The 16,596-nt window shown below is 40.3% G+C and overlaps 1 protein-coding gene across 1 annotated transcript; it reads right to left on the bottom strand.

Moving 5' to 3' along the window:
• Positions 1-1,758: 1,758 nt before the first annotated feature.
• Positions 1,759-15,887, bottom strand: LOC116619261 (myosin-11). The gene is made up of 22 exons (XM_032383855.2): positions 15,713-15,887; positions 14,269-14,992; positions 13,609-13,760; positions 12,167-12,298; positions 11,882-11,995; positions 11,699-11,736; positions 11,093-11,285; positions 10,761-10,853; positions 10,550-10,675; positions 10,155-10,286; positions 9,627-9,740; positions 9,487-9,556; positions 8,759-8,892; positions 8,277-8,429; positions 7,441-7,662; positions 6,975-7,091; positions 6,376-6,533; positions 5,524-5,668; positions 4,510-4,682; positions 4,109-4,273; positions 3,504-3,669; positions 1,759-2,745 (listed from the first exon to the last, which is right to left on the bottom strand). Exons 1-22 carry the CDS (start codon positions 15,737-15,739, stop codon positions 2,446-2,448), a joined length of 3,648 nt encoding a protein of 1,215 aa, XP_032239746.2. The 5' UTR covers positions 15,740-15,887; the 3' UTR covers positions 1,759-2,445.
• Between the last annotated feature and the right edge of the window lie 709 nt (positions 15,888-16,596).

The following is a 16,596-nucleotide window of genomic DNA, read 5'->3' as shown; positions in this document are numbered from 1 at the left end:
ATGCAGTGGCTAATATATGCAGCTAAATTCTTCAGTGGTTTTTACCCATGCTTAAATGCGGGCCTGTCGCATAGTTGCAAAGACGGTTGATGGCAACCTTTTGTCAAACGACCGTATGCTACCCATCATAACGACTGTATGCTACCCATCATAACGACTGTATGCTACCCATCATAACGACTGTATGCTACCCATCATAACGACTGTATGCTACCCATCATAACGACTGTATGTTACCCATCATAACGACTGTATGCTACCCGTCATAACGACTGTATGCTACCCATCATAACGACTGTATGCTACCCATCATAACGACTGTATGCTACCCGTCATAACGACTGTATGCTACCCATTATAATGACTGTATGCTACCCGTCATAACGACTGTATGCTACCCGTCATAACGACTGTATGCTACCCGTCATAACGACTGTATGCTACCCGTCATAACGACTGTATGCTACCCGTCATAACGACTGTATGCTACCCATCATAACGACTGTATGCTACCCGTCATAACGACTGTATGCTACCCATCATAACGACTGTATGCTACCCGTTATAACGACTGTATGCTACCCGTCATAACGACTGTATGCTACCCATCATAACGACTGTATGCTACCCATCATTACGACTGTATGCTACCCATTATAACGACTGTATGCTACCCGTCATAACGACTGTATGCTATCCATCATAACGACTGTATGCTACCCGTCATAACGACTGTATGCTACCCGTCATAACGACTGTATGCTACCCATCATAACGACTGTATGCTACCCATCATTACGACTGTATGCTACCCATCATAACGACTGTATGCTACCCGTCATAACGACTGTATGCTACCCGTCATAACGACTGTATGCTACCCGTCATAACGACTGTATGCTACCCATCATAACGACTGTATGCTACCCGTCATGACGACTGTATGCTACCCATCATAACGACTGTATGCTACCCGTCATAACGACTGTATGCTACCCATCATAACGACTGTATGTTACCCATCATAACGACTGTATGTTACCCGTCATAACGACTGTATGCTACCCATCATAACGACTGTATGCTACCCGTCATAACGACTGCATGCTACCCATCATAAGGGGCAGTGGGGTTTCATTTTGAGGCTGTACACATTTATATGCAATACATAAATATAACTTAATGCACAGCTATAATGATTGTTGGTCTCTTGCTCTTATTCTTGGTGTTTGTTCTTCTCGTGTGTGCTTCTTTTATTTACTAGCACAATTGTTTTTTTTTCTGTTTTCTTTTGTGGAAAAGGTAGGGGCGTGATTTATAACAGAAATGCTAAGGATAAACGCTACTGGGCTCAGGTAATACCCATACCCCTATTATTTCCAATTTCCAACCCCCTAAAAAAACACATACATTTTACCCTCCTCCCCTCTGGAAATTCCTGGGCGTTTGACCCCCACCCCCAGGAATTTCCAATCCCCTCAATGGGGGGGGTATGGATATTTTCTGGAACTACACTTTACAAAAAACATTCTCCCCTATATTTACTGTAGCTGGTATTTTGTTTGGAGGGGGGACCTACTTCCGTACTAATTTCATATAGTAAGCTATGTCTGCGCATCACCTTAACCAAAGTCCAGGGAAATATTGGAAGAAACTTATGGCATTGATAGAATGGTTCGTGTATAAGCAAAAACGCTTTGAACATTGAACGGGCGAATAGTAGTTTCTCGCGAACGCAACAAAACGCAAATATTGAGATTCTATGAAAGAAATATTTTATTGGGAAAATACCTTGGAATTTGGTATAAAAACTTATATATGTATTTATTGTTCTTTAGCTGTACAAAATAATTCAATAGCTATGCCATAATTATAAATCTGTAAGCGAATGCTTAAATATATAAAACGTTTGTACTTTCACACGATTATAAATTAAAATAGCACTCAAAATACACACAATAATAAATATTATCACTCCATACTTTTGGTTAGATTCTCTTTGAATCAATCTCCTCGCAAAGCTTTCTTTTGTGTCATTGGTTGATACAGAAAGCTTTGCAAGGAGAATACTATAAACAGGAAGAAAATTGCTTGAACACCAGGATATAAAGGTTTCTGAATCCAAAGCCGTAAGACCAGAGTCTGCCAAAAGCCAAGCCAAACTTTCTATAAGAGTTTTAGGCCAGTCGAATTTTCGACGGGACTTGCCCTAGCTGGAACGCTGGACGAAAAAAGAGAAACCTAAACTGAATGAGACCCGTGTGAATTGCGAAAAATTTGCACGGTTCAATGTGAACGAGAAATAATTACGAATTTTGAGAGGTCAAAAATAAGGCCAGCAAAGTGTTAAAGGGGCCTCAGACTTCTACTCTCTTGCCTGGCTAACGTCTCTGATAAACTAAAGGATTATAAACCTAACACAAGTTTGTATTCCTGTACTGGCTGTCAGCTCTGTGACCGAGTGCTCAAACCAAGTCTACCCCCAGAGCCTGTTGGGCCACTGCCGCTCCCTGTGGAACGTGAGAGAGGCGTGCGCCGTTCAGGACTGATGTAGTTATTGTTCATGTTGAGTGTCGGGTTGATGGATCTGTTCAGGGGGGACCTGTCCTCTGGGGAGTAGAGGTCAGGGGAGGAGAGGGTCCGATCCAGTTCGGGCTGGTGGAGGCGCGCTAATGCACTCATCAGAATTTGCGAGTCAATTGGGCCATTCTGTTGTGGGCTGTTCAAAGGACTGGTGACAAGCGACTGTAAAAGAAAAAAAAAGACAAATAAATCCACGTTTAACCCGTTTAACCCCAATCATCATTTCCTGTACATAAACCATGAAATTCAAGGTCTGAGACGTACTAGCTATGTATTCACCCTTATATTTATCTTCTATCGAATGCTGAGTTCGGCGCAAGTGTGAATCCAGTTTTGCTTGATTCAAGGGCACCCAACGACGAAAATTTCACAACCGGCCTAATGAGTTAAGATACCGTTTTTATTCGTTTGCAGTCATTTATATACAATATAGAAATGGTGATGTTGGTAACAAAAGCAACTCCGAAAAACATAGGTGATCCAGCTCTCTTCCCGAGAAACATAGGTGATCTAGAAATACAAATTCCGAAAAAAGTAGACATTTCTAGGCCAACCCCGAAATCCGTAGGTGACCTTGCTTCCGAACAGATATTTGACCGAAACTTGGGTGCCCTTGTGGATTGGGTGGCTATTCTATAGAGTTTGGATCCCCTTAGTGCAACGAATAGAAACAGTCACTTGAAGTGGTATAGATGTCCTGTGCTTTTCTATCATAACATCTTTTTGGGGGTGAAATTTAAAAGTAAGTAACTAAGTTTACTAACAAATAATCTATGAGTTTATCCACGGTTTCGGGGAAATCCAGCAGCCTTGATGCCCACTTAATGGGAAGCAAAACAAATAGAAACATGACTGTTTTGATCTGTTATATATTAGCAGATTGTACACACTAATTCTCCACCGCCTGAGGACATTCTTACCCTGTTTTTAGTGGTGAGCTGGCGGCTTAGCTCGCTCTTGTCTCGCAGCAGCACGTTGATTCTGCTCTGAAGCTCAATGTTCTCTTTGTCTAACATGGCCGCCCGAGCCTCGCTCTGGCGCGTTTGACGTTGGTACTCGCGTATAAGCTCCTCGCCGTCCGTTAACCTGAGATGTGATCACATGGCAATGAGCTCGCTAACCATATGACGTAAATTAAAATAGATGTCTGGTTAGTAAAAGTTCCTTAACGTCCGCGTGATTCATATATATGGTGCCTGCATATCCTTGGGTTATCTTTTTCATGCATAGCTGCACCTAGACACATGTATTAGTTAAAACCTGTCCCAGATAAATGGGTTACCTATGTCAATACATGGATGCATTAGATGCCTCGGATATCAATAGGTGGCGGTAGTTGTGCTTAGCAGCCTGTATCTATAAATAGCTGCGCCTAGACACATGTTTTAGTAAAAACAAGTCCCAGATAAATGGGTTACCTATGTCAATACATGGAGTACACTTAGATGCCTTGGATATCAATAAGTACCGGCAGTTGTGCTTAAGCTGCTTGTATCGATAAGTAGCAGCGCCTAGATGCGTGTACCTTGTAAGCAGGTCAGCTCGTTCCTGCTGCAGGGTCTTGATGGTGGTAGCCGTGGTATTTTCCCATTCCTCCTCCTTCACAACCCGCTCCAGGCTCAACTCGAGTCGACTCTGCAGGCTCAACACCGTTGATTCGAGACTGCGCTTCTCGCGGGCGAAATGATCCCTGTGAGAACAAATCAGAAGATCTGTCATCTATTGATATAACACAGCTTTCATGCTCGGGGACCAGAATTCTTTGCAACCTACAGGACAGGGGATCAATCCGGCTAGATTTGTTACGGTCCAAGGAAAAGAGCGTTGGATCTTCAACCATGATAAGAATAGTTTTCTAACAGGCTCTAAATTAAATCGGGGAGAATAACTGAAACAATCTAATAAGGACAGGCACTTTGTTGCTACCTGAGGGCTTGTACTTTCGCTTGCGTTTTGGTTTTCTTCTCGTCGCTGCGCCGTTGCAGGTTATCGATCCGATCTGCCGCTGCTATTAACTCCTTTCTAAGCATTTCGTTTTCTTGGAAAACTTCGTTCATCCGTTCTGCTAGCGTCTTTGTCTCATTTTCTTTCTCTTTTTGCTATCAAAACACACAAATAATTTTAAAAAATCTTCGGAATCGAATGCTGTAAAGTAAGATGTTGAGGAAAACAACGTGTCGCTACTTCTCCCTACGAGGCTTGACGATATACCCTATGACGAACATGTTTATCTTATCCATTAGGGTATACCCTAGAACACGCATGTGTCTACCCTATGACGCAAATTCTTACCTGGTCCGTGGATCTGACGATCTTTTGTTTCAGCTTATCCATGAGGGTATACCTAGACTAGCATGTGTCTATCCTATGACGCAAATTCTTACCTGGTCCGTGGATCTGACGATCTTTTGTTTCAGCTTATCCATTAGGGTATATCCTAGAACACGCATGTGTCTACCCTATGACGCAAATTCTTACCTGGTCCGTGGATCTGACGATCTTTTGTTTCAGCTTATCAATGAGGGTATACCTAGACTCGCATGTGTCTACCCCATGACGCAAATTCTTACCTGGTCCGTGGATCTGACGATCTTTTGTTTCAGCTTATCAATGAGGGTATACCTAGACTAGCATGTGTCTATCCTATGACGCAAATTCTTACCTGGTCCGTGGATCTGACGATCTTTTGTTGCAGCTTATCAATGAGGATATACCTAGACTCGCATGTGTCTACCCCATGACGCAAATTCTTACCTGGTCCGTGGATCTGACGATCTTTTGTTTCAGCTTATCCATTAGGGTATATCCTAGAACACGCATGTGTCTACCCTATGACGCAAATTCTTACCTGGTCCGTGGATCTGACGATCTTTTGTTTCAGCTTATCAATGAGGGTATACCTAGACTCGCATGTGTCTACCCCATGACGCAAATTCTTACCTGGTCCGTGGATCTGACGATCTTTTGTTTCAGCTTATCCATGAGGGTCTCGTGTTCCTTAACAGTGCGCTGAAGGGCGTTGTTTCGTTCCTGAAGCAGGCCAACTTGCCGCTCCAGCTCTTGTACTGTCTGCTGCTGGATTCCCCTAAGAAAAAAAAAAACAGTCAATGTCAAGCTCTAATCTGAATTGAAGCCTAGAAATAACAGTTGTCTTGGCGTTATGTTCGTAACAAGCATAATATCATATCCTTGCGTACCATGCCTAACAAACTCACACGACATCATATCGTTGTTTGTCATGCGCAACAGGTAAGTATGACGTCATACCACTACGTTGCAAGTGTTTAACGCGAGCAGGATATCAAATCCTTGTGTGACATGCGTGAAAAGCTAGCATGACGTCACGACGTTGTGTGACAAGCTGAGTAACACGTGTGGCAAGCTAGCATGACGTCATATCGTTGCGTGAGATGCGGACTTGCGCAAGCATGACTTCTTATCATTGTGTGACAAGCTAGCATAACGTCATGTCGATGTGTGAGATGCGTGACTTGCGCAAGCATGACTTCTTATCATTGCGTGATACGCTAGCATGACGTGGTCGCGTGACAAGCTGAGTAAAATGTGTGACAAGCTAGCATGACGTCACGTCGATGTGTGAGATGCGTGATGTAAGCGAGCATGACTTCTTATCATTGCGTGACAAGGTAGCATGACGTTGTTGCGTGACAAGCTGAGTAACATGTGACAAGCTAGCATGACGTCACGTCGATGTGTGAGACGCGTGATGTACGCGAGCATGACTTCTTATCATTGCGTCACAAGCTAGCATGACGTCGTTGCCTGACGTACTTGATTGCCTCCTCCTCCTGCAGATGGCCCCTCAGTTTGTCGTTCTCCTCGTTCTTCATGTGCATCTCCATCAGTTGTTCGCTCGCTGTTTTCAAGTCCGCCTGGGTTTTCTCTAGCTCGCCAATCACATTCTCGTATTCTTTGCGAAGTGCCGCCAGCTAAAATGCGAACAAAATACGTATAACTCTGAATTGCTTCAAACCCATTTGTGGACTGTTTCACTGTAAGTCTTCGCAAATCTTTGATACAATATGCTATCCATATATGTATATCTAAAGATCTTATTTAGTGCCGCCAGCTAAAATGCGAACAAAATACGTATAACTCTGAATTGCTTCAAACCCATTTGTGGACTGTTTCACTGTAAGTCTTGGCAAACCTTTGAAACAATAGACTACCCATTTAGTGCCGCCAGCTAAAATGCGAACAAAATACGTATAACTCTGAATTGCTTCAAACCCATTTGTGGACTGTTTCACTGTAAGTCTTCGCAAACCTTTGAAACAATAGGCTACCCATATTTATATATCTAAAGATCTGATTGCTTGTCACTGCTGGCTAATGGGCAGTGACCTTTATTTGCTACTTGTCCGGGGTACCTTGGCCTCGGCTTCGTCTGCCTGTTGTTGGGCTGTATCTTTGCTGACCACTAGGGCGGTGTGCTCGGCCTGTCGACGTTGCAGGGTACTCTCCGCCTGCCGGACCTGCTGGGTTTTCTAACAACACAACAGATACGATTTTAATTTTTACATACACCACTTTGGCGCGATATTCATATGTGTAATTTCCATCTCAACACCGCCCATCACCACACGTAATTTTCACCCCATAGACTGCAATGAAACTGAATTGAAATGTTTGTCAGGTACATGGAGTTTTACCCCCTTCAAATTCGCCAAGACATGAAAGACATGCCATCCCCCCCCCCCCCCCCCCCGAACTTCCAATTCCCTGCATTTTAGGGGGGAGGAGGAGATAGAAATTCCCTCTCTCATGCGGGAGCTGTTACATACTTTACGAGTAGAAAAATCTCTTTTGAGTCCTCCCACTTGTTAAAAACCTTACCCTATCCAGCTCGACTTCCAAGTGCCTCTTGTTCGCCTCAAGGTTGCTCACTGCTGTCGTCAACTCCTTGTTATGCTCCCAGGCTCTCGTGAGTTCGGACTCCAAGTGATTTGTCCTCGCCTCCAGGCTTCCACGGATCTTACTCTCGAACTCCAGCGCAGTGGAGGCCTTGGTTCCAGTCGTGCTCACATTGGACAGCTCTTGGCGGAGACTGCTCAGTTCCTGGCAAATATCATTAGTTCTTTAGGGACGGAATCTATTAAACGCCGTGTGCTTTTATTGCCATTCACATGGTTCAGAATCCTGAATTCCAGAAAGCAAAGAGGAAAATTTATTTTAACATTTTTCGGTGTAGAAAAAAACCATGCTATTTAAAATATAAGTGTCGCTGCTTATAGTATTTTTTTGGCAGGGATCTGGGTAGCTATCGCACTTGTTCCAACTGAGATAAAAACAGCATGGTCGAGTAGAATGATGATGCCTCAGACTGCCGCCTTACGTCATATATCTCAACACGCAACACAGCTTAGGGTTAAAATATCTTTGCCTTTGGTTAGGGTGGAAAACCTCACAACCTGCCGAAAAACACTAAGCAAAGCCGAAAACCACTTTGCGCCAGACCTGGGAAACAAAACCTGGAACTGATTGGTAAGAAGAACAGGCACGACAGAGAAGAGCTCTGCGCCGCTTATTTTTTCCGGAGGCCAAAGTATGCTTTTTCAAGAACCCAGGTTCTAATTATACAAAACATAATTTATATTATTTCGAATTGAGTCCTTCTTAGGTAGCTTACTTTTCAAAGGGATCATGGCTACTAAAACATTCAGGAGGCTCACCTCATCTCTGTTCCTAAGGAGTGAGTTGAGGTCTTTGTTTTCTCGAGTTGCCTGTTCAAGCTGACTTGCCAGTGTGTGTCTCTCTGACGACATCTTCTCTCGCTCACGCTCCATCTCACCACGAATGTTCATGATAAGCTTTTCGTACTTGGACTACCAGGTAAGGGTAAACAAGTGTTTAGGTTTATAAAAGGTGTCCGTGATATTGGTCTTCTGATAGTAACAAGATAAGATGGAAATTACCTATGTAATAATACGCTCCCATCCACATAAAAGTGATAAAATTTCAATCATCAAAATTTCAATAGAATCATAAATTAATTTTTATAAAAACATGTAGTACCTCTATTAACCGGCCCCCACTGTATTAACACACCTCCTTTAAGTAGCCACCCAATGCATTTAGGCACCTCTATTAACGACCACTTGACGGTCCTGGTGGTACGTACCACTGTAATTCCATGCCATTCTAGAGTACCTACCCTACTGTCGAGAGAAGCATCATGCTGCCGTAAGAGCTGCTGTGTCAGCGCTTTCACCTCATCTTTCAGGGCATCTGCCTCCTGCTTCGCAGAGGAGCTGCTCTGGGAGCTGTACTGGAACTTGGTAGTTAACTCTGTGATTAAAACAGGCCAGGGAGAGTTAACATTGACATAAAAGTATATACAGCCCACAAGACACTACATCTTTCTCGACCAACATGGTACAGTAGAACCACAGTTAATGAAGTGTCATGGGACTAGGGAAATATGTTTGTTATATCCAGGGTTCGTAATATCGAGGTTCTGTCCCATACATTTGACTGTAATATTGGCTGGGCTGAAGTAAGGGAATTGCTTGTCGTAACGAGTACTTCGTTATATAGAGGTTCGTTTTAAGCAGATTCCACTGTACAACAATCCTGGGGTGTTTCTATAGATACTGTTTTGTGGCTAGCACATTGATACTGTAGTAGGGCTTCTAAACACTGTTTATACTGTATCATCAAAATATTCTTATAATCTATACTTTGTGGTTTCTATGCAAATGAAGTAGGCCAGCTGGCAGATCGTTTAGTAGGGCTTTATACATTTTCTGTAGCCTACAAAACGTATGTTCATATATTACATTGATGTTACACTGCAGCTGACTTAATATTTATGGTGTTATATTAAAGTGTACTAGCTGTACTTAACCATCATATCTTTCTATCTACCATACCATTCCTCACCTGTGCTTTTGCTCTGCTCCATCTGCAACTGTTGTTCCATCAGCCTGCACCGCTCACTTGACTTCTCAAGCTGCAAACCAGGTCATTTGAATGTTAAGCACTGGATACACCATCGCATAATAAGAGTTGTCTCTAAGTACCTTGACAGAGAGATCTGCAACTTGCTTTTCCTGGGAGCTGACAAGAGATTGTAATGAACGTTTTTCTGCATCCAGTGTCTGGACTTGTAGTGATAGATCATCACTTTGTCTGGCCTATAGACAAAACGGTCATTAAAAATAAGGTAATAAGAACAAGTAGCACGTGGTAATACTAATGCATTTTTATGCCATCTACATTTAAAACAATAAATACTATATATGAGAAGGCTTAAAACAAAAGACTAAGTCGTCTTGTGCCAGAGGATTTTTAAGATAGGTTTGTAGTGCAAAATACTTTAAGTGCCTAACCTTTTGAATATGGATAAGTATCATTTTTATCTGACAAGTATGGACATTTCTGTGTGCACTTGTTTTCACAGATACTGTATGTTTTTATTCTCATACACTTGATTTAGTTCTACAGTAGTTTTCAATACCTGTTTTATTTTCCAGTGACATAAATCCAGCACAAAAAGGGTGAAATCAAATGATGCACAAAAAATTCCAAGAATTGTAGGTCAAACATACCAAGTTCTTCTCTCTGGTGATGTAGGCAGCAAGCTCCCTTGCAAGGTTGTCCTTCTCAGCCTGTAGAGATGAAACTTGTTCCATAGTCTCCTTTTCTCGGCTCATGCTGGCCGCTAAAGATGCCTCCAAGTCCTTGTAAACAAACAATATGTAAACAAAAAGCATTATTATTCTCCTTCAAGTGTGGCTAATGGGTCTTGATGCAAGGTATGCATACACTGAAGACAGGAGGCACACAGCCAAAGATGAACAAGTCTTGACGTCTCTGATAAAAGCCTGTTTCTATATTCACCAACATATGCATTGCCAGGATTTCCTGAGGGCTCTCCATTTGAGAGTGTAACAAAAAAGCCACGGCAAGGTAATACTAAACTTGTAAAAGGGAACCTGCTCACCTTGCGAAGGTCTGCTATCTGAGCTTTCAGAAGTGCTCTGTCTCCTTCAACATCTCGACTCCTTCCTGTTTCCTCATTGAGTTTCTCTTTGAACAAAGACGCCTCTTGCTTGGCCTTTTGCATGACCTGCAGGGGGTTTGGGAGAAAAAAGTATGGTATAAGAGAATGGCCAAAACTCAAGAAACCAAAGCTCATATAAATGTCCAGTTACCTTTTCGTAGCCTTGCTTAGTCTCTGACAGCTCATCTCGTAAGTCAGAGAGTTCATCATTTGCCTTTGCTAATTTTGCCTTTAGTGAATTTATCTGTTAAAATACAACAGACTTGCATTAGTATAACCACTGGCAAGCAGTAAAATACTAGGAGGCATCAAGGAAACCATCACCATTTCAACCCCCTGTGTTGATTCATATCCTTGCATAAAACACACAATAAGCCAGCCATTACTGCAAACTATGCATATCTTGAATCACAAATCACTACAATAATACATCATTTCTGTCCATTATATATTGACAGGTAACTATAGGTAGCTGATACTTACCTCATTCTTAGAGTTCTTATCAAGATCCTCCATATCTTCCTCTTTGTCTCGAAGCATCCGTTCTGACTCTGCTAGTTGGACAGTAAGGCTCTCAACTTGCTGGATCTGCCGCTCTATGGTCCCATCAGTTGTCTTGAGCCGCACCTTTAAGCTATTGTTTTCATCCGTCAGGGTGTTGATTTTTGACTGAAGTCTGATGTTAAAGCATATTAGAAAAAGAAATAACATATTCAATGGAGCTCACTCTGACATCATTTATAGTTAGTATTTTTCTTTTGCCAATATTTCTTACAGATATGAAAATGAATGGGCAAAGAAGCCCAGAGAAGGCTCTCATATCTTATCTTTAAAAAGTTATTATTATATTACTAACAAGACAAAACATAGTATTACTATAATAAAGGCAACAGCAGGGTTAATTAGGGAAATAAAGGAAACAGAAAAAAGACAACGAAAGCGTGCAACAGTAAAACATCCCAATTAAACAAGATAAAACAGATAAAAACAGAGAAAAGCTTTTTATAGTATTTGCATTTATGATTGTTTTTCATAAAACAATTTGCTGGATTTCACTAGATATGTCAAATGATACAACATTTCACCTACTTCTGACTACTGGTTTTTCCTTCAGTTAATAGATTTTCCTATAAAGGCAAAATGCATGGATTATCAGATTCAGCTCATTCAACTTGGCAACAAAATATTTTTTTTAATTTCAATGTTTCTCTAAATAAATTACAATATGAGAAAATAGTACAAGAGACCAAAAAAGGCACTAAAACCACATACCTTTTCCGAGTTAAGCTTAAATTCCTTTTCTCTGATGTTCTTCAAGTCAGTGTTGGCCATATTCAATTGTGACTCCAAATTTTTACACTCTTCTTGTAAAGACCGGATTTTTGCCTTTTGAGACAAAACAACAAGAGATTTAAATTTTTACCAAATGAACCAAAAATCTTCTTTTTCTTGTCATTGTTCTCATTACTGATAACATCTTAGCCATTGCTGATGATTATAAAAGTGGGAGCTTTAATGACAAAGTCAATTGTTATTCCTAATGTCTACCAATCATACCTCGGCTTCCTGGAGCTTTTGTCTGGTCATTGACACTTCCATCTTCAGTTTTTTCCCCTGTTCATCTTGTGCCACTTTGTTCTTTTTCAGCTGTTCTTTCTCTTTTTTGATTTCATCTTCTAAAGACTTTACCTGGTAGAGATTAAAAAGGAACGTGAGACTAAAAAAACTCACACAACATACATGCATTCATTCACAGATAAGATAAAAGCTATATTTAAAAGATAATCATAAAAAGTACAGTAATAGTCAGGATGTCTATTTAGAACACTAAACCGTTTTAGATAAATGTACACCAAAATACAAGCTAAATTGAAACAATATACACTAGGTAATTATTTCATAAACTAAAAGACCTAGATTTTAATCCCCCATAATTCTTACAACACAATACCTTTGCATGCATTAGAAATGCTTCTTTACAACAAGATGCAAGCTGTATGTAACAGTACCGCAGATCGTGGTATATCGAGGCTGGTTCTGCTATCAGGCTTATACAGGACACATACTCATAGTCCTCAGACATTATAAAACTTCTTGCCTTACTACACCATTAGAGTACTCTAAAGTTTTTTGAATAACCTCCTGGTATGTACTATCAATTTCCTTGTTATAGCTCAGAGAACTGAGAATTCAATCTATTTCCTTGTTATAGCTCAGAGAACTGGGAATTCAATTCATTTCCTTGTTATGGCTCAGAACTGAGAATTCGATCCATTTCGTTGTAATAGCCCTGAGAACTCAATTATAAGGGAGATTTGTATGATCTGATAACCCTTGCGAAGGAGCACTCATTTTAGAGTTAGATCAATGAAATAATCTCTAGCAATAAAGAACATGTGTAACACAAATGCCAAATATAAAAGAACCAAATCTGATAACTTCTGAAAGATTTTAGTCAAGAATTCAAGTAATAGTCAAATTCTGAATATGCAGTCATTATAGACAACAGAGTGTCAAGTACAATCATAGACCAAAGAGCAAAACATTTTGACACAGAAATGTAAATAGAGTAAATTATTCATGTATCTTTCTCATATTGTGACTTATGTCAACTGAAATATTGCAAAGCAAGTCTCCTTAATTCAGATAACTGATTGACTACCTCAAGCAGAAGCACTTTACTTTAAATAATATAAAAAATTTGAAACAGAAATATAATGAACAATTCTAAAATCCCTTCTCATTTTCCTGTCATTTTTTTCTGTTAAAGATTAACATTCATGCCTCAACAAAATTGTGAAATTAACATATTTGAATACTTTACTAAATGCTGTCAAATTTATGCAAACTTTTTTCTAAAGGTGCGTTGTTAGAACATCCAGCTGTCACTTCTTATAAATGTCAGCATGTGATCTATTATTTCAAATGCTCTAGCATACTATCATTTTTTTCTCCTACAATATAGAGAATGTACATTGGGTATATTGTGAAGAACTTACAGTTGTTTGTAGGGATAGTTTTTCCTGTTCAATAGCTTTCATTTTCAGTTTGATTTCCTCCATTTCACTGAGAACCCTCTCAGCTTTTGTCAGATGCTGTGTAGTTTTGGCTTTTTCACTCTCTCTAGCCTCATCCAGTTTCATTTTCTCATCTAAAAGGTAGATGTTTAAAATATAAGTTCAATTTTTTTGTAAGAAAAGAGAAAAATATTGTAATTTCATTTTTCCCTGTTATGTTTTTAAAAATCTCCAGGATTTACAGCTGATCAAAAATAATAACTGATATGTTGTGTTTGGTTGGAGAAAAAAACATTTACTGGGTTTTATTATCTTTTTTCCAGATTTTTGTCATGTTTTATACAAAAGATTGTCACTGTTTATATAGAAAATGCTTCTCAAATAACAGGATTTAGTATAAATATATATCTAGAGTAGGTTAAGACAAAAAAAAATAATTTTTTTTTCTACTATGGCTGAGGAAAAAAAAAATCCAAATCTCAGGATGAAAGAGACACCAAAACCAAATCAGGAATACTTACCGTCTGACATACTTTTTTTAAGGGGGGCGACATTTTGAAAGGGAAACTGAAAGACTGTGCTTAAAATGCCCCCCTCCTTAAGTTTAAATAATTTGCCTCTTCAAAAGAAGAGCTGCCAAACCTTCAAATCTCTTGATAAGCTCTGCCATGTCATCATTGTGTTGTTTTTGCATTTTCTGGATCTCCAAGTTCAGCTTGTTTTTTTCATTTGTCACTTCCTCCAGCTGTTTTTCGTGCATCTTGCTCATTTCCAGCTTCACCTGTTGGGTTGACTTGCGCATGCGATTCATCTCCTCCTCCATCTCACGGCGCTCTGCCTCTACCATCTCCATGGCTTTCTTGTTAGCCTGCCCAGATGATGCCTCTTTTTGAAACAAATCCTTCTCTTTTTCAAGTTTCCTGATGGTTTCCTTATTTCCAACTCTCTCCTTCAGCAAAAAACTGATTTGATTCTTGACAGAGTTAGTATCCTTGGCAACCTGAGTAAGCCCGGCCTCCATTAACATGTCACAGATCCCTTCAGATACCACAGTGCCAGCTATTTGATCCATTTTCATTTGCTGCAATTCTGCTTTCAGCTGATCATTTTCTGCCTCCGTGTCCTGCGTGAGAGCCTCCCGTTCGTCTGAGAGCTGACGTATATGGGAGACATAATTCTCCACTTCGATCATTTCCTCTGCATGTTGTTTGCGTAACTGCTCCACGCTGTCCAGTGAGGATTTCAGGCTTGATTCGGCCCTTGTCAACTGGCGCCATATGTACCGTAATTTGTGCTCTACTGGGATAGTGGTGCTATATCCATCACTTTTGAGACGAGCATCTATGTCTGCTGTTTCTTGTTTATCCTACAATGCAAATAACAATGATCTCTGTCAATGGACCGATTTGTTTACCCAGCAATTACAAACACATTTCATAACATCTCTAAGGAACGCTATCATATGGAATGCTATCTTTGTCTTTCTAAAAATAACTAGTTAGAAACGCACTTAAATGAGCAAATAATTGAGAAATAATTGTTTTACCCTTGGAATTTGTAGAACAGGGGTACTATTTTTACCAAAACAACCAGACATGGTGCATGTTTAGGTTTAGATCTTACAATAAAGGATCGACATCACCGCGTATTGTTTTCCTGCTCTGATTAATCTAGAATGGGTCTAGGGTATAAAAAATCTATTATCTATGATAAAATGCTCACCTAAGCTATGTCTTTCATCTTCTGATATAAGGCGTGAAATTTTGCAAGGTGTGATTTATTTTATTCGTGAAATTACGAACGGTACTTGAGTTCTAAACAGAGGTACTACGGGGACAAAAGACGTAACTTTTAATATATTGGCTAACTCTAATTACTACATTCCGTAAAATTGAAAACTCTGCATATATACACCAAATACACTGAGCATACAAATATCATCCATTGTTTATATGTACCCATAAAGGTATAATTTTTAGCAATAAAGTAATATAAAAGATTTACACAGCACGCTATCTTACCCATGCAAAGGCAACTCGACTGAGCATTTGTTTTGCTAGAACTTAAATCACAGTTATATACTTACCGAATCTAAAATAACTAGGCTCGACATGTTGGATAGCCGTTTTATTTTCCTCTCGTGTTTGAGATTATCGTGGTTTGTTGCGAGGTTCCATCTGGTTGTTGATGTAGAGATAGTTTGGTCGCCATTGTCGCGGTGTTGTAGCGTAAGTTGACCCGTGGAGACTGGGGACCGAAACGACGCTAAAACACGATCGCCGATTGGCTTCTCGATGGCATGAGAATGTGAGGCATTCGCACGTGCATTGGCACGTGACAGAATGATAACGTGGCGCAAAAAGGGGGAGAAACAGATATAAAACGCCTTCAACTTGCTTTATGCAACCATTACATTATGAAAGGCCACCGTTGCCATAGAAACACACGGCTGCCAACTTTTAGGGTTATATTAAACAAGCTATAAATCAACACAGGCTGAAAAAGAGTAGTTGCGCTGATGTTTAGAGCTTAGCCCTTCGTCGGAGAAAAAAAACTGTTAAAACTGTTTCACAGAGACGAACAGCATACTGTACCTTGTGTTGCAACCTTGTGTTGATTTATAGCTTGCTGGCGGTTGATTTATAGCTTGTTGGCGGTATTGCGGTAAAAAAAAATGTTGCGGTGTTAATTAGTCCTGCGGTGTGCAGGATTTGCCCGTGGTACGGGATGATCTAGGGGAAAATCTGGGCAGGGGAGGCGGGAAGGGAAGGAGCCACTATTTTCTGGGCGGCAGTTTTTTCTTTATATATGAACGTTTTTTAAACAACGGGTTTCAAGCGGTACATATGCAACCGAAGACAAATTTGTTTAACAGTTTAAAATTTCCTTGCATAAAAACCTAGGTTATCCCCTGCGTTCTTAAAAATAGTACTTAAGAATTTGAAAACACCACCTACCCTTTCCCCCTAA

Source organism: Nematostella vectensis, chromosome 3 (genome assembly GCF_932526225.1).
Source record: "Nematostella vectensis chromosome 3, jaNemVect1.1, whole genome shotgun sequence".
Classification (NCBI taxonomy): domain Eukaryota; kingdom Metazoa; phylum Cnidaria; class Anthozoa; order Actiniaria; family Edwardsiidae; genus Nematostella; species Nematostella vectensis.
Note: the sequence above shows the minus strand (reverse complement) of the source record. Positions and strands in the feature narration are given on the sequence as shown.